Source organism: Triturus cristatus, chromosome 8 (assembly GCF_964204655.1).
Source record: "Triturus cristatus chromosome 8, aTriCri1.1, whole genome shotgun sequence".
Taxonomy (NCBI): Eukaryota; Metazoa; Chordata; class Amphibia; order Caudata; family Salamandridae; genus Triturus; species Triturus cristatus.
The window spans coordinates 39,248,748-39,275,625 of record NC_140591.1 but is presented as its reverse complement, the minus strand read 5'-3'; the positions used below and the strand labels follow the sequence as shown (position 1 = coordinate 39,275,625).

The 26,878-nt window shown below is 43.8% G+C and overlaps 1 protein-coding gene across 2 annotated transcripts in view; it reads right to left on the bottom strand.

Annotated features, from left to right (window-relative positions):
* The window catches only part of LOC146799914 (NACHT, LRR and PYD domains-containing protein 12-like), a 1,343,351-nt gene that overhangs the window by 409,752 nt on the left and 906,721 nt on the right, over positions 1-26,878 (bottom strand). For both annotated transcript variants that reach the window (XM_085620847.1, XM_085620846.1), the window contains one exon: positions 1,105-1,172. In XM_085620847.1, coding sequence (XP_085476973.1) covers positions 1,105-1,172 — 68 coding nt within the window. The remainder of the gene's footprint in view (positions 1-1,104; positions 1,173-26,878) is intronic.

Here is a 26,878-nt window from a genome sequence, read left to right as displayed (position 1 = left end):
TTGTCCCCGCTGTGTGTATCTTGTTCGTCTTACCTGTAACGGTATATGTATTTGTCCCCGCTGTGTGTGTCTTGTTCCTCTCAGCTGTAACGGTATATGTGTTTGTCCCCGCTGTGTGTGTCTTGTTCCTCTCACCTGTAACGGTATATGTATTTGTCCCCGCTGTGTGTGTCTTGTTCCTCTTACCTGTAACGGTATATGTGTTTGTCCCCGCTGTGTGTGTCTTGTTCCTCTTACCTGTAACGGTATATGTGTTTGTCCCCGCTGTGTGTGTCTTGTTCCTCTCACCTGTAACGGTATATGTGTTTGTCCCCGCTGTGTGTGTCTTGTTCCTCTCACCTATAACGGTATATGTATTTGTCCCCACTGTTTGTGTCTTGTTCCTCTCACCTGTAACGGAATATGTATTTGTCCCCACTGTGTGTGTCGTGTTCCTCTCTCCTGTAACGGTATATGTGTTTGTCCCCACTGTTTGTGTCTTGTTCCTCTCACCTGTAACGGTATATGTATTTGTCCCCACTGTTTGTGTCTTGTTCCTCTCACCTGTAACGGTATATGTGTTTGTCCCCGCTGTGTGTGTCTTGTTCCTCTTACCTGTAACGGTATATGTGTTTGTCCCCGCTGTGTGTGTCTTGTTCCTGTTACCTGTAACGATATATGTGTTTGTCCCCGCTGTGTGTGTCTTGTTCCTCTCACCTGTAACGGTATATGTGTTTGTCCCCGCTGTGTGTGTCTTGTTCCTGTTACCTGTAACGGTATATGTGTTTGTCCCCGCTGTGTGTGTCTTGTTCCTCTCACCTGTAACGGTATATGTATTTGTCCCCGCTGTGTGTGTCTTGTTCCTCTTAGCTGTAACGGTATATGTGTTTGTCCCCGCTGTGTGTGTCTTGTTCCTCTCACCTGTAACGGTATATGTATTTGTCCCCGCTGTGTGTGTCTTGTTCCTGTTACCTGTAACGGTATATGTGTTTGTCCCCGCTGTGTGTGTCTTGTTCCTCTCACCTGTAACGGTATATGTATTTGTCCCCGCTGTGTGTGTCTTGTTCCTCTTAGCTGTAACGGTATATGTATTTCTCGTCACTGTATGTTTCTTGTTCCTCTTACCTGTAACAGTATGCATTCTCCTCCTCGTTGAATATTTCATCACTACTTATATTATCGGACAACGAGACCTGTAAGAAAATGTTCATTAGTCATAAGCTGACACAAATCATCAATAAGCTACAATAATAATGTGGTACAAGGTTTTAATGGGGTTGCAGAACTACAATAAGCATTTGATTATAAAAATATATATTTTTCCTTCATCAGAAAAAAAGAAAGAATAACATAGAACAGAGTAAATCAAACAATAACAACTTTACATCATTGTCAGAGGATTAAGAATGTCAAATGCAATCTGAGTAACAGCAACTTCTCCTGAACCACACCATGTCCACACATGCACTCCTTCCAGACATCAACTTTTAGCCTTTTGTCTCAACTTTAACTCACAATACTTCCTTCAAGTGCTAAAGCTAACTCATATTTTACACCACCGTGCTTTTACTTAGCTCCGGTGCATGTGAGCTCTCTCATCTTCGCTGCATGCTGCTGTGAACAACCACCAGTCCCATGGAAATCACCATCTTACTGCATCCTGACAGGTCCATATCGCGCCACACATCCTATACCAACATTTTTCAATGTTGGCCTCCGTTCAGTCCCGGCACACTGAAGACTTTTCCTCTCACTCGCTCTAAGAGTATTTGCTCTGCTGGCCACTCCCAGAAGGTATGTATGAGTTTGTCTTCTTCGCTTCCAAATTTCAGACACATTTTTGTGTCGCCACTCCCACAGCTTGCAGTTTAGCTGGGAATTCTACTCTGAGCAGTATCTTAGGCTGCACTGACCTGAAACTGGCCTGAATGGCTACCTCTCTTGGGAACATCTAGGGTCCCCCACAGTCAAAGGCTTCCAGGTTCCTTACATGCATCTCCCATCTGAGCCCACCTCTCTTGGGAACATCTAGGGTCTGCCTCAGTCAAACGCGTCCAGGCTCCTTACATGCATCTCCCATCTGAGCCCACCTCTAGGGGTTACTTAGGGTCCGCCTCAGTCAAAGGCTTCCAGGCTCCTTACATGCATCTCCCATCTGAGCCCACCTCTTGGGGGTACTTAGGGTCTGCCTCAGTCAGACGCGTCCAGGCTCCTTACATGCATCTCCCATCTGAGCCCACCTCTTGGGGGTACTTAGGGTCCGCCTCAGTCAAAGGCTTCCAGGCTCCTTACATGCATCTCCCATCTGAGCCCACCTCTTGGGGGTACTTAGGGTCCGCCTCAGTCAGACGCGTCCAGGCTCCTTACATGCATCTCCCATCTGAGCCCACCTCTTGGGGGTACTTAGGGTCCACCTCAGTCAAATGCGTCCAGGCTCCTTACATGCATCTTATATCTGAAGCCACCTCTTGGGGGTACTTAGGGTCCGCCTCAGTCACACGCGTCCAGGCTCCTTACATGCATCTTATATCTGAAGCCACCTCTTGTGTGCATCGAGGGTCCTTCCCAGTCAAAGACTTTTTGCTAAGGCATGTCTAACTTGTTTGTATTTATATGGATACTTTCATGATTATCAGCGCCCAGAGTGGAGTTTACCTTTTTACCCCATCATGCCTGTGTCTCTTTCTAGGTCCTGATGCCTGTCTTCGGGGCTTCTGGCAGTCAAGTCCAGATGCGCGTTTCCTGAGTTAATGAAAATGCCCTGTCCAGCATAGGCACTCTGTTTTTCTGCGGTAAGACTCCCCGGTCAATAGGAACAGAGGTTCAGTCTATATTATTAGCTATCTTGCCTGGTGGTAATGTTGTACACGGGGCAGTGAGATTCCCCCATCATGCACAGTTTTATTTAGTGCCACTGGTTAGTGGCACCCCCACCCCTAAGGTAGTATTCTAAAGATGTCATATATTTTGGGATGCATCGGAAACCCGGATTATAGTCCTTTACAGTATATACAATAACTTAAGCAGGACGGTCATTTGAAATCATGCAGTGAAAGACGAGCACCGTGCAGTGTTGAACGCCTAACAGGATGTGTCAGCATACCTCGAGATGCCATCTTCCCATGCCACACTCACCAAAGGAACTGATCGCACCTGATTCAACAAGCCAGGCTCTCCCGAGTGAATGTGGCTGTACAGAGGCAAAGGGCACACCTGCCCTCCCACCCCCCTTGTCTGTTGAGACAGCAGGCGCCAAGAGCCCAAGGAACGTGCAGTGGATTGCCAATAGATCGATTCAACAGTTTAGACCCACCATCTGAAGCAGATCACTTAGTGGGGGCTGAGAAGTCAGAGTAAAGGTGGTCATGCAGAAGAAGGAATGGCTCTCACAGGTTAAATTAGGACTCAAGTTTGTCCCAATCGACATCTGCTAGCACATAGCGTTGTGCGGGTTCATAGATTTAATGCCATCAGGTCACTGGACATGGTCCTGCCACGTGTGTTTGTTTCTCTTCGTCATTTCTCTCCAGTGTCTCTTAAGGTCGCTCTGCGCGCTCTCTCAGTTCTCAATGATTTTCAGCCCCTATTCGCCACTCCTCCGTCTGCTGCGTGTGACATCCTTCCCTTCATCTGGGCACCTCTAGCTCGCTAAGTCTTGTCTATGGAAACCGGTGAGTACAAGCACCAGAGAGGGATGCTTTGGAGTATAAATGTGTTTAAGAGCTACAGATCATCCGTATCTGTGATAATTGTATTTATTGATAGTGAGGCGCGTAGTTGATGCTATCCTGTGATACCTTTGCATCACGTCTAACGAACTCTGATGTATAGAAGACTCAAGCTACTTCTCTCTCTCTCTCTCTAACCCATTCCCTCACTGCAGCAACAGCTTCACACGCCTGCCTACAATCTTTGGATGTAAAAGAGGCACACCAGAGAGTGAGGAGGGTTACTATAGCTACAGGGAGGAAGAATTAATAGCTCTGCTCAAAAGAGCCCAGCTGCTTCCCAGCCTACTACTTCCCGAGTACATTCAGTGATGGAGGCTCATGGGAGGCGCACATCTGGTACTACAAGAGAAGGTTTTGGGCAGTCTCCACACATTTCACTCCTTTTTGGGCCAATGTAGGCTGCATTCCTTGTCTCGCCCTAATCATTTTAGTACAGAGTTTGCTAAAGTGATCTTTGTTTAATCCTATTTATCCAAGGAAGCCTCGATTTAGGCTGCTCATTTGATTATAAATCAAAACTATAAAATCATGACACATTCCTCAAGAAATTCTGAGTAGTGTTTGGTGAATCCGAAATGGTGCAGCAGACACATTCTGATTAGATACGTTTTAAGGACCTTATTTCGTATGTTGCACACCTGCATGAACCTTCTTCCAAGGCCCCCTGGACCAATGAGGCTTCAGCTGCTGTCTTCTTTCAAGGCCTCAGGGAAGATTTAAAAGATGCTCTGGCAATGGAAGTGTTAGACCTGTGGAAATATGGATTTTCCTGGTCAGTTATGTCCCCTATCTTGGACCCCAACGGTTCCATGTGTATATCACAAGCACATATATGTCCCCCCCAGTTCCAGTTATGAAGACGCAAATACATGTATGCCCACCGTCAACATGTCCTCTGCCAGATCCGCCATGAATAGGCCGGATGTTCCATTCTTAAATATGAAAGGCCACCGGCTTTATATGGCTCAGTTACTCCATTTTTCAGTCCAGGCAAGTAGGCCCTGATTCTGTCATCAAACTCTTCTTGCCTTCTGCCTCTAAAAACTCCAGCCCGAGCCTGCATCTGTGACCATGAACTTTGTCTCATTCTCTGCGCGGCTCACGAAGCCTGACATCAGCTTACTCTCTGCCAAGAACTGTATTTCACCTTCGAATTATCTGCTTCCCCCTCAGCCGATGCATTCCTGCCTAGTAGTTTAAGTAAACATTCCTCCAGTTACCAAGCAAAAAGGCCCATCTTCTCTGTCCTCATGCAAGTAATTCATAGCCCTGTTACCATGGAATATTCCTACCCCCTCGCATTCAGTGTAGACACTTAGACGCTTGTACACGCACAGTCAGTATAGAATAGATTCTGTCCGAGAGTCCTCCTTTTTGGATAACATAGTTCTTTAAACATAGGATGTTAGATATGATTTGGGATTAGGTTGACTTGACCTCCCAGACTTCTTGTCTCCACATATAGAGCTAAATGTCAAGTCCCCCCCTAGTTACACGTCAATTACACGTCATACTGCTGCGCGCGCATCCATGCCAAGTATTATCTTATAGATCCACCTATACATGACATCACAACCATTCATGTTCCTTTTTACTCATTATTACACACATTTTCGGTTACGCAAACCAAACGTCAATGTCCTTATCAATTGTTACGCCTACTATATTCACTTCATTATAATGTATGGACTATAAAAGTTACTTCTTGTCAATAAAGTATGTACTTCACTTCCTGAACCCCCGTGGTGATGGAACTTGAGGCATCCGATTATAATCGCTTATTGGAATAAAGCCCATTCCGAAACTCTAATATCACGGATTCTGCCTCTCATTTTACTGAGCTATTTTACTATGTTTCTGTATCAAATTCAGTCCCGGTAAAGGAGAAATATTTACCACATGATGGCGCCCGAACAGGGACACTTTCTCATCTCACGCGCCGGCGGTGCGTTGCAGGCCCGGTCTCCTGCCACAGCTGGACGGACAATAACGCGTACCAGCAGGATTTCCTGTATCTCCCTCCGGTCAAGCGGGGGCGACTGAGACTGCGATCAACACCCAGACGAGGCGGTGAGAAGTGCGAAGTATCCCGACCAGAGCCTAGCTGAGAGAGCAAGATCCGAGGTATATAGAGACCCACCAGTCCGAAGTCAAGCCCAGTGTCCGACGAGTCGAGTCGAGTCGAGTCCGGTCCGGTTCAAGTTCAAGTTACTGAGGCCTTCCGTTTCCGAAGCTACCCGGTGAGTACCATTGCTGGGGAGGCATTTCTGACGTGCACATAGGTTGTGCCGGTCAAGACGGGTTTGGGTACACAAATCCGGTCTGCACTGTTTTAGCAGTGTATCTGTACTGTTTAGCAGTATATCAAGTATTCCGAAGTATTCCGAAGTGTCTAGTTATTGTCTAGTTATTGTCGAGAATTAAGCTTGGTGATTAGTTATGCAGACGATCATCATTGTTGTTTCAGTTAATGGTTTAATGTTAAATGTTTAAAGTGTTTAAGTATGTTCTGAATATCGTGGTATGAATGACTGTTCATTATCGTGTTTATTGTATTAAGTCTGTTCAAATTCAAGTATCAGGTCAAAATCAAGTATAAGGTCAGTTCTCAATATGCCGCTCTTTTCGAAATTAAGACAGATCACTACCAGAAAAGGGGTTCTCGAAGAAGCAGTCCCTATTCCTCCTAGGGACACTCCAGGGCACTTTATGTATCACAAACATGGCTTAGACGCTATATTATTTCTTGATTTATGGGTAGACTATACCAAGGGATTACCAGAAAGTCAGAGGTGGCCCACAGCGGGGACCTGGGATGCAGAGTGCATCATGAAAGTCGAGGAAGAGTTATGGAGAAGAAAAGTCAGACAGTCACAGAAAGACGCCGTTGAATTATGGCGTAAAGAATCACATAGACGAACAGAAAAAGCACGTAGACAGGAGGAGAAGAGTAAAGAGAATTCCAATAAAGTTCGAGAGAATCTATTAATTGAGGAAGGTATCCGAGTAAAATCAGAACAAGTAGACAGACAAAGAAATGCCCTTATGAATGGTATGTATCCCCTCCTGGCCGAAGGATTACCTAAGGCTACTCCAGAGACACCAAAAGACTTGCCAACCCCATTGTTCCCAATAAAGGTACATCCTAAGGGGCATCCTAGAACCGCAGAAGATGTTTTTCTTTCCTCATATTTAGATGACGCAGCTCCCGAGTATGCTAATTCCGCCCCACATAGACCGCATACCAGGGAGGTTCAACGCCAAGATCCAGTACCCGTATCCCTGCAGCAACAAATCGAGTCACAAGTTCCGGCAAGCACATCTGTTTCTGTATCCGCTCCTACAGCTACTTCCATGGCTGTGTCCACACCTGCAGTTGCTGTGTCACGTTCGACGAATCCTTTTACACCCGACGCCCCAGATGGGGCCGCGGGAGGAGCTGCCAATGTCTTTTCTACACCACCCAGAATAAATAAACTTACTTTTCAAGAGTCAGCGCATTCACGTACACCCAAACTCCTTAGTGCTCGTGCGCTTAAGGAACTTCTTATAGATTGTAGATATGACCCGGTGCCTGGAAAGGAGGACGAAATGACCCTAGCATCATTGCGTATCAGACGAGCCGCAGTGTATTTAGCGAAGTTACCAGGAATGACTGCGCATCTAGATAATATATATCATTTTGTCCAAACGGGGCGAGATCCAGAATGTATTTACAGAGCTATGGAATACCAGAAAGTAGAGATACAGGGGGAACTGTTACGTTTCCTCATAAACTGTGTGATCAGAAATCAAGACCGACCGGGGGTAGACCCGGAAGCAATGAAAATTCTTACAAGATGGAGCCAGAATATATCGGAAGGGAGACATGATAAACAAAACTGTATAATAGCCATGTGCCGAAAGATCCGTAAAGAAATAGAACGCCTACACGAAGAACGATTAGAGGTAGACGAGTTCGAACAAAACGAGGAAGAAGGGTCCGGACTGCCCACAGGACAGTCAGACACCATAGCCTATGTAGGTAGAGGAAGATCTTGTAATAGGAATCAGACTAGATGTCATACTGACCCAATACGTCCGATATGTCCAGATAATAACAGAAATTTTCAAATACCTATAATTAACATAAGGTCTAACGAGCATTCGTTCCAAACCGCCGACAAACTACTCCGAGAACGAAGGGGTTATCATTTCCTCGATTCTATGGATGAACAAGATTTAGCCAGGGCAGCTGTCCATTGGGTGGACAGTCCCGGAAAATATAGTGATGATACAGTAGTACGCACATTTTTGAATCTTACCCCAGATGAACAAAGGTTAGCTGGGATTTATATGATTCAACAACTCATTATACTATATCGGAGTCAGCATTCGGACCCTGGTCCCTTGCCTGACATACTGACTGAATTACTTATGAATAAAATGGAGAGGTCCAGGTACTGAATTAATTAAAGAAATTCTAGAATCAAGAAAGCAGTATATTCTTTTTGTATGTTCAGAACATGTTCCATTGTCTGTCAAGGAAAGAACTACGTATCACATAGATAGACAGAATCCCTTACGAGAAGTGCACCCAATAAAGGGTGAGGACAATCAGTTTAAACGCGTATTTGTATATACGCCCATATCAAAAATAGAATTGTTAGAAATGAAGAAAGTGGTACCCAGTCATGACAAAGACCCAGCGGGTTTTCACCGAGAAATTAAAGACATGTTACTCATGGGAGAGTATACCTACCCCGACATTATGACAATATTAAAGGTGTTGATGCCTGCTGGCATTTATGAGAAACTCAAGGAAAAAGAGTGGGAGATAGGTGATCAAAAGATAGAATGGTCAGCATTAGAAGCAGAGGAAAGGGCCCGAGGTCCAGGTTCGGGGCTTGGGGACAAAACTAAAGCACTACCAGGTCTACTAGTACAGGTACTGCCACGTTTATTAACTACGAAAAAGGAAGATTGGGGTACAATTTCAGCCTGTAAGCAGAAGCAAGATGAAGACACTAGTGATTACTATGCCCGATTTGAAAAATGTTTTGGTATAAATAGTGGCATAAAAGCAAGTAGCGAATCATACCCACATCTGTTTGTAACAAAATTAGTAGAAAATGCTCTGCCCCCAGTAAAGAATAGAGTATTAAAATTCGAGAGTACCTGGCAAGGTAACACTCCAACACAAATGTTACAAATGTTACAGTACCACCACAATAGAATTAAAGAGGAACAAGAACATGAACACAGACGCATGAAAGACACGAAAATGAAAATGCTAGTTTCCCAGACAGTTCCAGCTGAAGGACATAAAAAGGGTATGACACATTCCGATTCAGCAGGACCTGTAAAGGGGACATGCAATTATTGTAAAAAGCCAGGCCATTACGTACACGATTGTCCAGTTTTAAAACATAATATCGCCATAGGTAAAACACAAGAAAGATCACGGCCACTAAGACAAGATCAGAATGAACAAGGAGCTATGCAGCATGCCCAGGCCATGCCAGCCGCACAACAGCCAATACAGTTTGTGCCAGCTGCACCACCGTTGCCTGCTGCTGCCACACAGACAACAACACGACAAATGTATCAGACCGCACAGTATGAATATCCCGAGTATCAGCGTTACGCATGAACAAGCCTAGAGAGGGAAGTTGACTTACCCCTTATCGAGATTCCTGTAGATCAAGAAGGACCTTATGTACATAGTAAATTATTAGGTCAAGATAGAAAATTTTTACTCGATACAGGGGCAAGTCGAACAACTATAAAACGTAGTGAAGTTCCAGGGGCACCCCTCTCAGGCTCACAGAATATTTCCCTTGGTTTTTCAGGAAAACCTATTGTTAATGAAGTGTCACAACCTCTGCCACTTACGATAGGACCTTTGACCCGAACTACAGATTTATTGCTTACTAAATCATGTCCAGAAAATCTATTAGGAATAAAAACGTTAAAAGCTCTAGGAGCTATAATATGTTGTTCTCCGGAAGGAGTAAGATTGTTTTTACGTGATTTTAAAGGTCACTATGTATCTAGAGACATGGATCCCCGACTGCAGGCCTTACCTACACGTCTATGGGCACAAGGCCCTACTGATGTTGGTTGCATGAATATTACACCATATCGAGTCACATTAAAGGCAGGAGTGGTGCTACCACGAATGCGACAATACAAGTTACCACCAGATGCTGTAGTGGCTTTACTACAAATCATTGACGAACTCATTGCCCAAGGAGTAGTTGTGGAAACAGACTCCAATATATGTATTTCACCGATAATACCGATTCTTAAACGAACAGATCCTACAGCGCCGCCAGTATATCGATTGGTTATTGATCTGCGCGAGTTAAACAAATGCATTGTGCCACAATTCCCTGTGGTCCCAGATATCTCGTCATTATTGACAGCTATTGATTCCGAAGCAACATTCTTTACTGTAATTGATCTCAAAAACGCCTTTTTCAGCGTCCCAATAGATCCGGAAAGCCAATATTTGTTCGGATTTAGTTTAAATGGACGTAGCTTTAAATTCACACGCGCACCTCAAGGATTTACAGAAAGCCCCAGCATCTATAGCCAAGCACTGAAACGAGAACTCGACAGTATCCACATGCCAGTTAACACTGCCTTGCTTCAATATGTCGATGATCTGTTGATCACCGCAAGAAGCGAACCTGAATGTGAGAAAGCATCACTGACAGTTTTACAATTTCTAGCTGAAAAAGGGCACAAGGTGTCCCCTTCTAAGCTGCAATTCTGTGTCCAGCAAGTTGTTTATCTTGGACACTTGCTGGACAAGGAGGGAAGGCAGCTTACACCCGACCGCATTCAGTTAATAACTAACATGCCAATACCCAAGACACAGAAGGAGGTGCGGGCTTTCATAGGCCTCACTTCATATTGTAGACAGTGGATCCCGCAGTATGCATTTCTAGCAAAACCACTCATTCAATTGACAACACAGGAGGCAGCCACACCGACTGTTCTCCCTTGGACTCAGGAACACACACAAGCTTTTGAAAGCCTAAAGAAAGCTTTATGTCAAGCACCCGTTTTAGCAACGCCATGTTACAAAAAACAGTTTACACTCTTTGTTACAGAACGCGAAGGTACTGCTTTGTCAGTACTCACACAGGATCAAGCAGGAGCACACAAACCATGTGCCTATTTCTCTAGTACATTAGATCCCGTAGCTCAGGCTTTGCCTGCGTGCCTGAAATCAGTAGCAGCGACAGCTTTAGCAATCAGACAAAGCGATGCCATAGTGTTAGGACATCCATTGACAGTTCAAGTACCCCACGCAGTAGAGGTTCTTGTAAATAGAACGCAAACACAACACTTGACTATAGCGCGACTTACAGGATATGAACTTACATTGTTTCAGCCACATATAGAAATAAGACGCTGTAACACATTGAATCCGGCCACACTTTTGCCAGTAACCGGAACAGACCCACTAGCCCATGACTGTATTGAAGTTATTACTGTAACGACAAAACCCAGACAAGACTTGACCGATGTTCCATTGTCAGATCCAGACTTGACATTTTATGTCGATGGTTCATGCATGAGAACAAGTACAGGAGAGTTAGTAGCCGCTTATGCAGTCACAACAGATACTGAAGTCATTGAAACTAATCGTATAAATACTTTGTCAGCTCAAGCCGCAGAGCTCATCGCTCTGACACAGGCCTGTATTCAAGCCACGAATAAAAAAGTCAACATATACACTGATTCACGTTATGCATTCGGAGTTGTACATGACTTCGGCGTGCTGTGGCGAGAGAGAGGTTATTTAACTTCCCACGGTGCCCACATTCAGCACGGACCCCTCATTCACGCATTATTAGATGCAATACATCTACCCACTGAAATATCAATTATGAAATGTAAGGCCCATACGAAGGTTACTGATATCATTTCCCAAGGCAATGATCTAGCCGACAGAACAGCTAAACTGACTGCTCAAACTCAGACCCCCGACATGACAAAGACAATAGTCCCGACACCGACACATTGTATGACCGTTAAAGATCCTACTCTTGACGTAATTGACATACAGACACATGCTACACCAGACGAAATAAAGAAATGGACCGAGTTAGGAGGGATCCAAACGGACCAAGGATGGATGATGAAGGAAAGGTCTGTATGGTTCCTTCCTGATTCAATGGTCCAAGTCATAATTAACACTATACATAGTCCGGCACATCTAGGAGAAAAAGCTATGCTAGACAGCATTCAACACATTTGGTTCAATAAACATTTACGAGCAGCAGCAAAACAAAAGGTCCGTACCTGTATGATCTGTTGCCAGTTCAACCCAGGAAAAAGTGTTCCCGTAGAACAGGGTGGATTTCATCCTCCTGATCACCCTTTTGAAGTCCTACAGATGGATTATATCCAGATGGAACGATGTCGAGGATTCAAATATGTTCTCGTAGTTGTCTGCGCTCTGTCCCGTTGGACGGAGGCATACCCGGTTTCAGATTACACTGCCCCGACTACTGCCAAACAGTTGGTTCGAGAATTCTTCCCACGATACGGTTTACCACGTGTTGTCTACTCAGATAACGGCCAGCCGTTCTCATCCGAATTAATGAAACACGTTTCACTTCTGCTAGGATATCAGTGGAAATTCCACTGTGTCCGACATCCCGAGGCAGCAGGTCTCGTAGAAAGACATAATCAGACACTGAAAATCAGACTGTCCAAAATATGCAGAGAGAAAGGGGTCGACTGGATAGTAGCATTACCAGTTGCACTTTTTTACATGAGAATGGTAGCACACTCTAGAACAGGGCTATCCCCGTATGAGGTGATCTTCGGTAGACCACCGAATATGTGGGGGACGCCTATACCACGCAAAATAACTGATATTGACTGTAATATGCTGACAGATTACTTGGCTTCCTTGATGTCTGCACTACAATCTTCTCGTTCACAGGTAGCTGCAGCCTTTCCCGACAACACTGAGGTGAAACCCCATGACGTTGTTCCGGGTAATCTTGTCTTTGTGAGGAATTTCGACCGAAAGACTCAGCTGGAGCCCAGGTGGAAAGCACCCAAGTTGGTCCTGTTGACCACAAGAACAGCCGTGAAGATCGAGGGCCGCAAGGGCTGGATTCATTCAAGCCACATCAAGAAATTTCATGGACTATCTTCGGATATAGACACTGTGCCCTGCACTCCCTCACAGACTGATACAAAACTCCCTTTTGTTGAACCTAACAAATTTGAAAATTATAAACTAAAGCTTAGGCCCAACCAGTCGAGCAATTTGATTGTTTAAGTCCTCTCCAAGGTGAAGCGGTTGAATTGTCTCTGACATGTATCCCTTGGACCTGAGTAGAGAAAATACCCGAAAAATGTTGAAACGACAGGCGTATTGTAAATCACTGCGTAGCCACTGCATAGTGACATTATTAATTTTGTTTTTATTGAGTCTTTTAATAATTATTACAAGTATGTTGTTGCACATATATTACCCTATTTCTAGACATGTTTATAATGTTGCTGCTGAACATTCTTTTAGTGACTTACCTCCGCATGAATTGTCTTATAGACTTGCGCTGCGCAATAACACTTTCATTAGTATGTTACATCATTCCCATCAGACTAGTAATACCACCAATTGTTGGGTGTGCGGCCGACTCCCTCCCTATCAGAATTATGAAGGAGTCCTGCCTTTCTTTCCACATTCATTCACACATAATGGCTCCTGTGGAGCATGGTTCAGTTTAATCAATTCCATAGACTCAGACACAGCAGTTTACCAAGATCATTGGGTATGGGGAAACCTGAACCTAGTTTTACTCAAAGTCTGCTACCCTGACAAGGAGGGTCGCCCCAAAAGAACAGGAACTGATCTAGAAAATGAAGTGTATGGATTAGGTAATTTTACACCTAATCTCATGATTCTAAATGTCGTATCCGAAGTTGAGCTAGTCTTACCCACCATGTCAGTATCCCCAGCAAAAGGTGAATTGTGTGTAAGAAAGGTTGGTTCCATACATATGGGCCATAGTAAATGCACTACTATAGTAGAATTCAGTGATCAAGGAAAATCTTCATTCAGAGCTTCTCGCCACTCCTACTTTATATGTGGTCAGACTGCATATATGCGTCTACCCCTAGATTGGGATGGTACCTGCTACATTGCATTCCTTTTGCCACCTGTTTTCCTAGCTCCTCCCGATTATTACAGAAACATTCATTTAGTACACAACAGAGAACGGAGAGATCTCCCCATTGTCGATTACACTGAGACGGCATGGGACAAGTATGTAGATTTTAATAAAGGCATCTTTCCCTATATAGGTACTGTTACTAATAGTAAGCTGATACGTAGATTAACTAGAACCCTTGAAGCAGTAGTGAATGAGACTATTTCCGCCTTAGGCAATTTAACGGAAGAGCAGTCTGCTATGCGGATTGTTGTGCTTCAAAATCGTCTTGTCCTTGACGTCATCCTGGCTGATAGGGGCGGAGCTTGTAGGGTCATCGGATCAAGCTGTTGCGTATTCATACCAGAAAATTCGCCATCTGTATATAAAGCCATCACTCGCCTTCATAAGATTGTAAGCCAGATACACCAGAACCCAGGCACTTGGACTTGGTCCAGTTGGTTTTGGAATGCGGTATCAGCCTGGGGATGGAGAGTTCTATCCTTCCTAGGTATTGGCCTTCTCATACTATTCAGTTGCTGTCTATGTCTACAATGTGGACCAGCGATTTGTGGTCTGTGTGCCACATCGTGTATCCCACATCAAGATTTTCATTCAAGATCCCGGAAGAAGAAAGAAGAACAAATGATGCTATATGAACAGATCAATGGATTGATGAAGATTGATATCTCTTGAAGGGCAAGTAGGGGACAAGGAGGGAATGTGGAAATATGGATTTTCCTGGTCAGTTATGTCCCCTATCTTGGACCCCAACGGTTCCATGTGTATATCACAAGCACATATATGTCCCCCCCAGTTCCAGTTATGAAGACGCAAATACATGTATGCCCACCGTCAACATGTCCTCTGCCAGATCCGCCATGAATAGGCCGGATGTTCCATTCTTAAATATGAAAGGCCACCGGCTTTATATGGCTCAGTTACTCCATTTTTCAGTCCAGGCAAGTAGGCCCTGATTCTGTCATCAAACTCTTCTTGCCTTCTGCCTCTAAAAACTCCAGCCCGAGCCTGCATCTGTGACCATGAACTTTGTCTCATTCTCTGCGCGGCTCACGAAGCCTGACATCAGCTTACTCTCTGCCAAGAACTGTATTTCACCTTCGAATTATCTGCTTCCCCCTCAGCCGATGCATTCCTGCCTAGTAGTTTAAGTAAACATTCCTCCAGTTACCAAGCAAAAAGGCCCATCTTCTCTGTCCTCATGCAAGTAATTCATAGCCCTGTTACCATGGAATATTCCTACCCCCTCGCATTCAGTGTAGACACTTAGACGCTTGTACACGCACAGTCAGTATAGAATAGATTCTGTCCGAGAGTCCTTCTTTTTGGATAACATAGTTCTTTAAACATAGGATGTTAGATATGATTTGGGATTAGGTTGACTTGACCTCCCAGACTTCTTGTCTCCACATATAGAGCTAAATGTCAAGTCCCCGTCACCCCCTAGTTACACGTCAATTACACGTCATACTGCTGCGCGCGCATCCATGCCAAGTATTATCTTATAGATCCACCTATACATGACATCACAACCAATCATGTTCCTTTTTACTCATTATTACACCCATTTTCGGTTACGCAAACCAAACGTCAATGTCCTTATCAATTGTTACGCCTACTATATTCACTTCATTATAATGTATGGACTATAAAAGTTACTTCTTGTCAATAAAGTATGTACTTCACTTCCTGATCCCCCGTGGTGATGGAACTTGAGGCATCCGATTATAATCGCTTATTGGAATAAAGCCCATTCCGAAACTCTAATATCACGGATTCTGCCTCTCATTTTACTGAGCTATTTTACTATGTTTCTGTATCAAATTCAGTCCCGGTAAAGGAGAAAAATTTACCATAAGATTACTTATGTTGACAGTAACATGCTGACAGATTACCTGGCTTCCTTGATGTCTGCACTACTCTCTTGTTGTTCGCAGGTTGCTGCCGCCTTGCCTGACAACACCCAGGTCAAAGAATACTCCATCGCTCCTGGATGAAAGGCGCCAAAGTCAGTGCTCTGGACCACGGGGACGGCCGTTAAAGTCAAAGTGCACCTTCACCACTCTTTTACAAAGGAAAAAAAAAACTTTGAACTTGGATTTTGGATTTTGAACAACATTTTCTAGAGGAGAATGCCCAGAAGTTTCCACAAAGCTAAACCTTGATTCAAAAAGTCAGAACCCGTTTGATCAATTAAGTCCACTAGGTGGTGAAGCGGTTGAACATGTATTCTGGCTCGCATAAGATCTTGGACAATAACATAAAGCAAAAATAAGAGAGCTAGATAAGAAGCAAATAGATGTATAGTGACTGTAATTTTTCAATCTCTTATGTACATCACGATAATATGTATCAGCTTAATACTACATGCTATTTTTCCTCCTATTGCCTCACTTTTACACTCCTCCACTAATGATACCATAAAGCACACATTTAGTGATCTGCCATCCTATGAGCTATCATATCGACTTGCCTTACGCAACAATACCTTTATTCAGATGCTGCACCATTCACATCAGACTAGCAATGCTACAGACTGCTGGGTCTGTGGCCGACTCCCCCCCTATCAGAACTATAAGGGAGTTTTTGCCCCTTTTTCTCTATACGTTCACACACAATGGCTCCTGTGGAGCATGGTTTAGTTTGATTAATTCCCTAGATTCGAATTCCGCAGTTTATCAAGACAACTGGGTATGGGGAAACCTGAACTTAGTTTTGCTTAAAGTCTGCTACCCTAACAAGGAGGGACTTCCCAAAAGAACAGGAACTGATCTAAGAAATGAAGTATATGAATTAGGTAATTTTACACTTAACCTCATGATCCTGAACATTGAATCTGAAGCTACACCAATCTTGCCCGCCATGTCCGTATTCCCAGTAAAAGAGGAATTATGTATAAGAAAGAATGGCTCCATACACATGGGCCATAGTAAATGCACCACTGTAATAAAATTCAGTGATCAAGGCAAGTCTACATTTAGAGCTTCTCGTCATTCCTACTTTATATGTGGCCAGACCGCATATATACGCCTACCTCTAGATTGGGATGGTACCTGTTACATAGCATTCCTCCTACCACCTGTTTTCCTAGCTCCTCCTGATTATCATAGAAAATACTCATTTAGTACACAATAGACAGCAGAGAGATCTCCCAATTGTCGATTACACTGAAGCAGCATGGGAAAAATACACAGATTTCAATAAAGGTTTCATTCCCTATATAGGTACAGTTACCAATAGTAAGCTGATACGTAGATTAACCAGAACCCTTGAAGCAGTAGTGAACGAAACTATTTCCGCCTTAGGCAATTTAACAGAAGAGCAGTCTGCTATGCGGATTGTTGTGCTTCAAAATAGTCTTGTCCTTGACGTTATCCTGGCCGATAGGGGCGGAGCTTGTAGGGTCATCGGATCAAGCTATTGCATTTTTTCATACCAGAAAATTCGCCATCTGTATATAAAGCCATAACTCGCCTTCATAAGATTGTAAGCCAGATACACCAGAATCCAGGCACCTGGACTTGGACCGGTTGGTTTTGGAGTGTATTATCTACCTTTGGATGGAGGGTCCTATCCTTCCTAGGTATTGGCCTTCTCATACTATTCAGTTGCTGTCTATGTCTACAATGTGGACCAGCGATCTGTGGTCTGTGTGCCACATCGTGTATTCCACCACCAAGATTTCATTCAAGATCACGGAAGAAGAAAGAAGAACAAATGATGCTATATGAACAGATCAATGAATTGATGAAGATTGATATCTCTTGAAGGGCAAGTAGGGGACAAGGAGGGAATGTGGAAATGTGGATTTTCCTGGTCAGTTATGTCCCCTATCTTGGACCCCAACGGTTCTATGTGCATGTCACAAGTACATGTATGTTTCCCTCCAGTTCCAGTTATGAAGACACAAATACATGTGCGTCCACCGTCAACATGTCCTCTGTCAGATCCGCCATGAACAGGCCGGATATTCCATTCCTAAATATGAAAGGCCACCGGCTTTATATGGTTCACTTATGCCATTTTTACAGTCCAGGCAAGTAGGCCCTGATTCTGCCATCGAAACTCCTCTTGCCTTCTGCCTCTGAAAGCTCCAGTCTGAGCCTGCATCTGTGACCATGAACTTTGTTTCATTCTCTGCGCGGCTCACGAAGCCTGACATCAGCCTATTCTCTGCCAAGAACTGTATTTCACCTTCGAATTATCTGCTTCCCCCTCAGCCGATGCATTCCTGCCTAGTAGTTTAAGTAAACATTCTTCCAGTTACCAAGCAAAAGGCCCGGCTTCTCTGTCCTCATGCAAGTAATTCATAGCCCTGTTACCATGGAATATTCCTACCCCCTCGCATTTAGTGTAGACACTTAGACGCTTGTACACGCACACACAGTCAGTATAGAATAGATTCTGTCCGAGAGCCCTTCCCTTGTGGATAACATAGTTCTTTAAACATAGGATATTAGATATGATTTGGGATTAGGTTGACATAACCCCAGACTTTTGTCTCCACATGTAGAGCTAAATGTCAAGTCCCCTTCACCCTCTAGTTGCGCGTCAATCACACGTCATGCTGCTGCGCGCGCATCTCTGCCAAGTATTTCTGCTGACATTGCGAAATCATCTCCAGGTATCCACCCACACATGACAATTTACCCATTATCATCAAGTGGACGCCCACATGGACGCCCACCTTCACGCCTACTTACACGCCCACATGCTCTTATCTCATTCTCTCTTGCTCTCTTGCTTACGTACAATTGAGAAATGTATATATACTGTACTCTGTGAATAATGTTTTGAGAATATTGAGAATACTTTTCAGCCCCGTCCAGATCCTTTTTTGGTGATGGAGATATTCTCCCTTTGACTCGAGTTATTGGAATAAAGCCCTTTATGAATCTGATACCACAGACTCAGCCTCTTGCTTTATGCATGATCTTATTGATATCTGAAAAATTATGACAGCGTGATATTTTATTTACCACAGAATAAAATATCAACGGTCTATGGCTTTATATACAGATGGCGAATTTTCTGGTATGAATACGCAACAGCTTGATCCGATGACCCTACAAGCTCCGCCCCTATCAGCCAGGATGACGTCAAGGACAAGACGATTTTGAAGCACAACAATCCGCATAGCAGACTGCTCTTCCGTTAAATTGCCTAAGGCGGAAATAGTCTCATTCACTACTGCTTCAAGGGTTCTAGTTAATCTACGTATCAGCTTACTATTAGTAACAGTACCTATATAGGGAAAGATGCCTTTATTAAAATCTACATACTTGTCCCATGCCGTCTCAGTGTAATCGACAATGGGGAGATCTCTCCGTTCTCTGTTGTGTACTAAATGAATGTTTCTGTAATAATCGGGAGGAGCTAGGAAAACAGGTGGCAAAAGGAATGCAATGTAGGAGGTACCATCCCAATCTAGGGGTAGACGCATATATGCAGTCTGACCACATATAAAGTAGGAGTGGCGAGAAGCTCTGAATGAAGATTTTCCTTGATCACTGAATTCTACTATAGTAGTGCATTTACTATGGCCCATATGTATGGAACCAACCTTTCTTACACACAATTCACCTTTTGCTGGGGATACTGACATGGTGGGTAAGACTAGCTCAACTTCGGATACGACATTTAGAATCATGAGATTAGGTGTAAAATTACCTAATCCATACACTTCATTTTCTAGATCAGTTCCTGTTCTTTTGGGGCGACCCTCCTTGTCAGGGTAGCAGACTTTGAGTAAAACTAGGTTCAGGTTTCCCCATACCCAATGATCTTGGTAAACTGCTGTGTCTGAGTCTATGGAATTGATTAAACTGAACCATGCTCCACAGGAGCCATTATGTGTGAATGAATGTGGAAAGAAAGGCAGGACTCCTTCATAATTCTGATAGGGAGGGAGTCGGCCGCACACCCAACAATTGGTGGTATTACTAGTCTGATGGGAATGATGTAACATACTAATGAAAGTGTTATTGCGCAGCGCAAGTCTATAAGACAATTCATGCGGAGGTAAGTCACTAAAAGAATGTTCAGCAGCAACATTATAAACATGTCTAGAAATAGGGTAATATATGTGCAACAACATACTTGTAATAATTATTAAAAGACTCAATAAAAACAAAATTAATAATGTCACTATGCAGTGGCTACGCAGTGATTTACAATACGCCTGTCGTTTCAACATTTTTCGGGTATTTTCTCTACTCAGGTCCAAGGGATACATGTCAGAGACAATTCAACCGCTTCACCTTGGAGAGGACTTAAACAATCAAATTGCTCGACTGGTTGGGCCTAAGCTTTAGTTTATAATTTTCAAATTTGTTAGGTTCAACAAAAGGGAGTTTTGTATCAGTCTGTGAGGGAGTGCAGGGCACAGTGTCTATATCCGAAGATAGTCCATGAAATTTCTTGATGTGGCTTGAATGAATCCAGCCCTTGCGGCCCTCGATCTTCACGGCTGTTCTTGTGGTCAACAGGACCAACTTGGGTGCTTTCCACCTGGGCTCCAGCTGAGTCTTTCGGTCGAAATTCCTCACAAAGACAAGATTACCCGGAACAACGTCATGGGGTTTCACCTCAGTGTTGTCGGGAAAGGCTGCAGCTACCTGTGAACGAGAAGATTGTAGTGCAGACATCAAGGAAGCCAAGTAATCTGTCAGCATATTACAGTCAATATCAGTTATTTTGCGTGGTATAGGCGTCCCCCACATATTCGGTGGTCTACCGAAGATCACCTCATACGGGGATAGCCCTGTTCTAGAGTGTGCTACCATTCTCATGTAAAAAAGTGCAACTGGTAATGCTACTATCCAGTCGACCCCTTTCTCTCTGCATATTTTGGACAGTCTGATTTTCAGTGTCTGATTATGTCTTTCTACGAGACCTGCTGCCTCGGGATGTCGGACACAGTGGAATTTCCACTGATATCCTAGCAGAAGTGAAACGTGTTTCATTAATTCGGATGAGAACGGCTGGCCGTTATCTGAGTAGACAACACGTGGTAAACCGTATCGTGGGAAGAATTCTCGAACCAACTGTTTGGCAGTAGTCGGGGCAGTGTAATCTGAAACCGGGTATGCCTCCGTCCAACGGGACAGAGCGCAGACAACTACGAGAACATATTTGAATCCTCGACATCGTTCCATCTGGATATAATCCATCTGTAGGACTTCAAAAGGGTGATCAGGAGGATGAAATCCACCCTGTTCTACGGGAACACTTTTTCCTGGGTTGAACTGGCAACAGATCATACAGGTACGGACCTTTTGTTTTGCTGCTGCTCGTAAATGTTTATTGAACCAAATGTGTTGAATGCTGTCTAGCATAGCTTTTTCTCCTAGATGTGCCGGACTATGTATAGTGTTAATTATGACTTGGACCATTGAATCAGGAAGGAACCATACAGACCTTTCCTTCATCATCCATCCTTGGTCCGTTTGGATCCCTCCTAACTCGGTCCATTTCTTTATTTCGTCTGGTGTAGCATGTGTCTGTATGTCAATTACGTCAAGAGTAGGATCTTTAACGGTCATACAATGTGTCGGTGTCGGGACTATTGTCTTTGTCATGTCGGGGGTCTGAGTTTGAGCAGTCAGTTTAGCTGTTCTGTCGGCTAGATCATTGCCTTGGGAAATGATATCAGTAACCTTCGTATGGGCCTTACATTTCATAATTGATATTTCAGTGGGTAGATGTATTGCATCTAATAATGCGTGAATGAGGGGTCCGTGCTGAATGTGGGCACCGTGGGAAGTTAAATAACCTCTCTCTCGCCACAGCACGCCGAAGTCATGTACAACTCCGAATGCATAACGTGAATCAGTGTATATGTTGACTTTTTTATTCGTGGCTTGAATACAGGCCTGTGTCAGAGCGATGAGCTCTGCGGCTTGAGCTGACAAAGTATTTATACGATTAGTTTCAATGACTTCAGTATCTGTTGTGACTGCATAAGCGGCTACTAACTCTCCTGTACTTGTTCTCATGCATGAACCATCGACATAAAATGTCAAGTCTGGATCTGACAATGGAACATCGGTCAAGTCTTGTCTGGGTTTTGTCGTTACAGTAATAACTTCAATACAGTCATGGGCTAGTGGGTCTGTTCCGGTTACTGGCAAAAGTGTGGCCGGATTCAATGTGTTACAGCGTCTTATTTCTATATGTGGCTGAAACAATGTAAGTTCATATCCTGTAAGTCGCGCTATAGTCAAGTGTTGTGTTTGCGTTCTATTTACAAGAACCTCTACTGCGTGGGGTACTTGAACTGTCAATGGATGTCCTAACACTATGGCATCGCTTTGTCTGATTGCTAAAGCTGTCGCTGCTACTGATTTCAGGCACGCAGGCAAAGCCTGTGCTACGGGATCTAATGTACTAGAGAAATAGGCACATGGTTTGTGTGCTCCTGCTTGATCCTGTGTGAGTACTGACAAAGCAGTACCTTCGCGTTCTGTAACAAAGAGTGTAAACTGTTTTTTGTAACATGGCGTTGCTAAAACGGGTGCTTGACATAAAGCTTTCTTTAGGCTTTCAAAAGCTTGTGTGTGTTCCTGAGTCCAAGGGAGAACAGTCGGTGTGGCTGCCTCCTGTGTTGTCAATTGAATGAGTGGTTTTGCTAGAAATGCATACTGCGTGATCCACTGTCTACAATATGAAGTGAGGCCTATGAAAGCCCGCACCTCCTTCTGTGTCTTGGGTATTGGCATGTTAGTTATTAACTGAATGCGGTCGGGTGTAAGCTGCCTTCCCTCCTTGTCCAGCAAGTGTCCAAGATAAACAACTTGCTGGACACAGAATTGCAGCTTAGAAGGGGACACCTTGTGCCCTTTTTCAGCTAGAAATTGTAAAACTGTCAGTGATGCTTTCTCACATTCAGGTTCGCTTCTTGCGGTGATCAACAGATCATCGACATATTGAAGCAAGGCAGTGTTAACTGGCATGTGGATACTGTCGAGTTCTCGTTTCAGTGCTTGGCTATAGATGCTGGGGCTTTCTGTAAATCCTTGAGGTGCGCGTGTGAATTTAAAGCTACGTTCATTTAAACTAAATCCGAACAAATATTGGCTTTCCGGATCTATTGGGACGCTGAAAAAGGCGTTTTTGAGATCAATTACAGTAAAGAATGTTGCTTCGGAATCAATAGCTGTCAATAATGACGAGATATCTGGGACCACAGGGAATTGTGGCACAATGCATTTGTTTAACTCGCGCAGATCAATAACCAATCGATATACTGGCGGCGCTGTAGGATCTGTTCGTTTAAGAATCGGTATTATCGGTGAATTACATATATTGGAGTCTGTTTCCACAACTACTCCTTGGGCAATGAGTTCGTCAATGATTTGTAGTAAAGCCACTACAGCATCTGGTGGTAACTTGTATTGTCGCATTCGTGGTAGCACCACTCCTGCCTTTAATGTGACTCGATATGGTGTAATATTCATGCAACCAACATCAGTAGGGCCTTGTGCCCATAGACGTGTAGGTAAGGCCTGCAGTCGGGGATCCATGTCTCTAGATACATAGTGACCTTTAAAATCACGTAAAAACAATCTTACTCCTTCCGGAGAACAACATATTATAGCTCCTAGAGCTTTTAACGTTTTTATTCCTAATAGATTTTCTGGACATGATTTAGTAAGCAATAAATCTGTAGTTCGGGTCAAAGGTCCTATCGTAAGTGGCAGAGGTTGTGACACTTCATTAACAATAGGTTTTCCTGAAAAACCAAGGGAAATATTCTGTGAGCCTGAGAGGGGTGCCCCTGGAACTTCACTACGTTTTATAGTTGCTCGACTTGCCCCTGTATCGAGTAAAAATTTTCTATCTTGACCTAATAATTTACTATGTACATAAGGTCCTTCTTGATCTACAGGAATCTCGATAAGGGGTAAGTCAACTTCCCTCTCTAGGCTTGTTCATGCGTAACGCTGATACTCGGGATATTCATACTGTGCGGTCTGATACATTTGTCGTGTTGTTGTCTGTGTGGCAGCAGCAGGCAACGGTGGTGCAGCTGGCACAAACTGTATTGGCTGTTGTGCGGCTGGCATGGCCTGGGCATGCTGCATAGCTCCTTGTTCATTCTGATCTTGTCTTAGTGGCCGTGATCTTTCTTGTGTTTTACCTATGGCGATATTATGTTTTAAAACTGGACAATCGTGTACGTAATGGCCTGGCTTTTTACAATAATTGCATGTCCCCTTTACAGGTCCTGCTGAATCGGAATGTGTCATACCCTTTTTATGTCCTTCAGCTGGAACTGTCTGGGAAACTAGCATTTTCATTTTCGTGTCTTTCATGCGTCTGTGTTCATGTTCTTGTTCCTCTTTAATTCTATTGTGGTGGTACTGTAACATTTGTAACATTTGTGTTGGAGTGTTACCTTGCCAGGTACTCTCGAATTTTAATACTCTATTCTTTACTGGGGGCAGAGCATTTTCTACTAATTTTGTTACAAACAGATGTGGGTATGATTCGCTACTTGCTTTTATGCCACTATTTATACCAAAACATTTTTCAAATCGGGCATAGTAATCACTAGTGTCTTCATCTTGCTTCTGCTTACAGGCTGAAATTGTACCCCAATCTTCCTTTTTCGTAGTTAATAAACGTGGCAGTACCTGTACTAGTAGACCTGGTAGTGCTTTAGTTTTGTCCCCAAGCCCCGAACCTGGACCTCGGGCCCTTTCCTCTGCTTCTAATGCTGACCATTCTATCTTTTGATCACCTATCTCCCACTCTTTTTCCTTGAGTTTCTCATAAATGCCAGCAGGCATCAACACCTTTAATATTGTCATAATGTCGGGGTAGGTATACTCTCCCATGAGTAACATGTCTTTAATTTCTCGGTGAAAACCCGCTGGGTCTTTGTCATGACTGGGTACCACTTTCTTCATTTCTAACAATTCTATTTTTGATATGGGCGTATATACAAATACGCGTTTAAACTGATTGTCCTCACCCTTTATTGGGTGCACTTCTCGTAAGGGATTCTGTCTATCTATGTGATACGTAGTTCTTTCCTTGACAGACAATGGAACATGTTCTGAACATACAAAAAGAATATACTGCTTTCTTGATTCTAGAATTTCTTTAATTAATTCAGTACCTGGACCTCTCCATTTATTCATAAGTAATTCAGTCAGTATGTCAGGCAAGGGACCAGGGTCCGAATGCTGACTCCGATATAGTATAATGAGTTGTTGAATCATATAAATCCCAGCTAACCTTTGTTCATCTGGGGTAAGATTCAAAAATGTGCGTACTACTGTATCATCACTATATTTTCCGGGACTGTCCACCCAATGGACAGCTGCCCTGGCTAAATCTTGTTCATCCATAGAATCGAGGAAATGATAACCCCTTCGTTCTCGGAGTAGTTTGTCGGCGGTTTGGAACGAATGCTCGTTAGACCTTATGTTAATTATAGGTATTTGAAAATTTCTGTTATTATCTGGACATATCGGACGTATTGGGTCAGTATGACATCTAGTCTGATTCCTATTACAAGATCTTCCTCTACCTACATAGGCTATGGTGTCTGACTGTCCTGTGGGCAGTCCGGACCCTTCTTCCTCGTTTTGTTCGAACTCGTCTACCTCTAATCGTTCTTCGTGTAGGCGTTCTATTTATTTACGGATCTTTCGGCACATTGCTATTATACAGTTTTGTTTATCATGTCTCCCTTCCGATATATTCTGGCTCCATCTTGTAAGAATTTTCATTGCTTCCGGGTCTACCCCCGGTCGGTCTTGATTTCTGATCACACAGTTTATGAGGAAACGTAACAGTTCCCCCTGTATCTCTACTTTCTGGTATTCCATAGCTCTGTAAATACATTCTGGATCTCGCCCCGTTTGGACAAAATGATATATATTATCTAGATGCGCAGTCATTCCTGGTAACTTCGCTAAATACACTGCAGCTCGTCTGATACGCAATGATGCTAGGGTCATTTCGTCCTCCTTTCCAGGCACCGGGTCATATCTACAATCTATAAGAAGTTCCTTAAGCGCACGAGCACTAAGGAGTTTGGGTGTACGTGAATGCGCTGACTCTTGAAAAGTAAGTTTATTTATTCTGGGTGGTGTAGAAAAGACATTGGCTGCTCCTCCCGCGGCCCCATCTGGGGCGTCGGGTGTAAAAGGATTCGTCGAACGTGACACAGCAACTGCAGGTGTGGACACAGCCATGGAAGTAGCTGTAGGAGCGGATACAGAAACAGATGTGCTTGCCGGAACTTGTGACTCGATTTGTTGCTGCAGGGATACGGGTACTGGATCTTGGCGTTGAACCTCCCTGGTATGCGGTCTATGTGGGGCGGAATTAGCATACTCGGGAGCTGCGTCATCTAAATATGAGGAAAGAAAAACATCTTCTGCGGTTCTAGGATGCCCCTTAGGATGTACCTTTATTGGGAACAATGGGGTTGGCAAGTCTTTTGGTGTCTCTGGAGTAGCCTTAGGTAATCCTTCGGCCAGGAGGGGATACATACCATTCATAAGGGCATTTCTTTGTCTGTCTACTTGTTCTGATTTTACTCGGATACCTTCCTCAATTAATAGATTCTCTCGAACTTTATTGGAATTCTCTTTACTCTTCTCCTCCTGTCTACGTGCTTTTTCTGTTCGTCTATGTGATTCTTTACGCCATAATTCAACGGCGTCTTTCTGTGACTGTCTGACTTTTCTTCTCCATAACTCTTCCTCGACTTTCATGATGCACTCTGCATCCCAGGTCCCCGCTGTGGGCCACCTCTGACTTTCTGGTAATCCCTTGGTATAGTCTACCCATAAATCAAGAAATAATATAGCGTCTAAGCCATGTTTGTGATACATAAAGTGCCCTGGAGTGTCCCTAGGAGGAATAGGGACTGCTTCTTCGAGAACCCCTTTTCTGGTAGTGATCTGTCTTAATTTCGAAAAGAGCGGCATATTGAGAACTGACCTTATACTTGATTTTGAC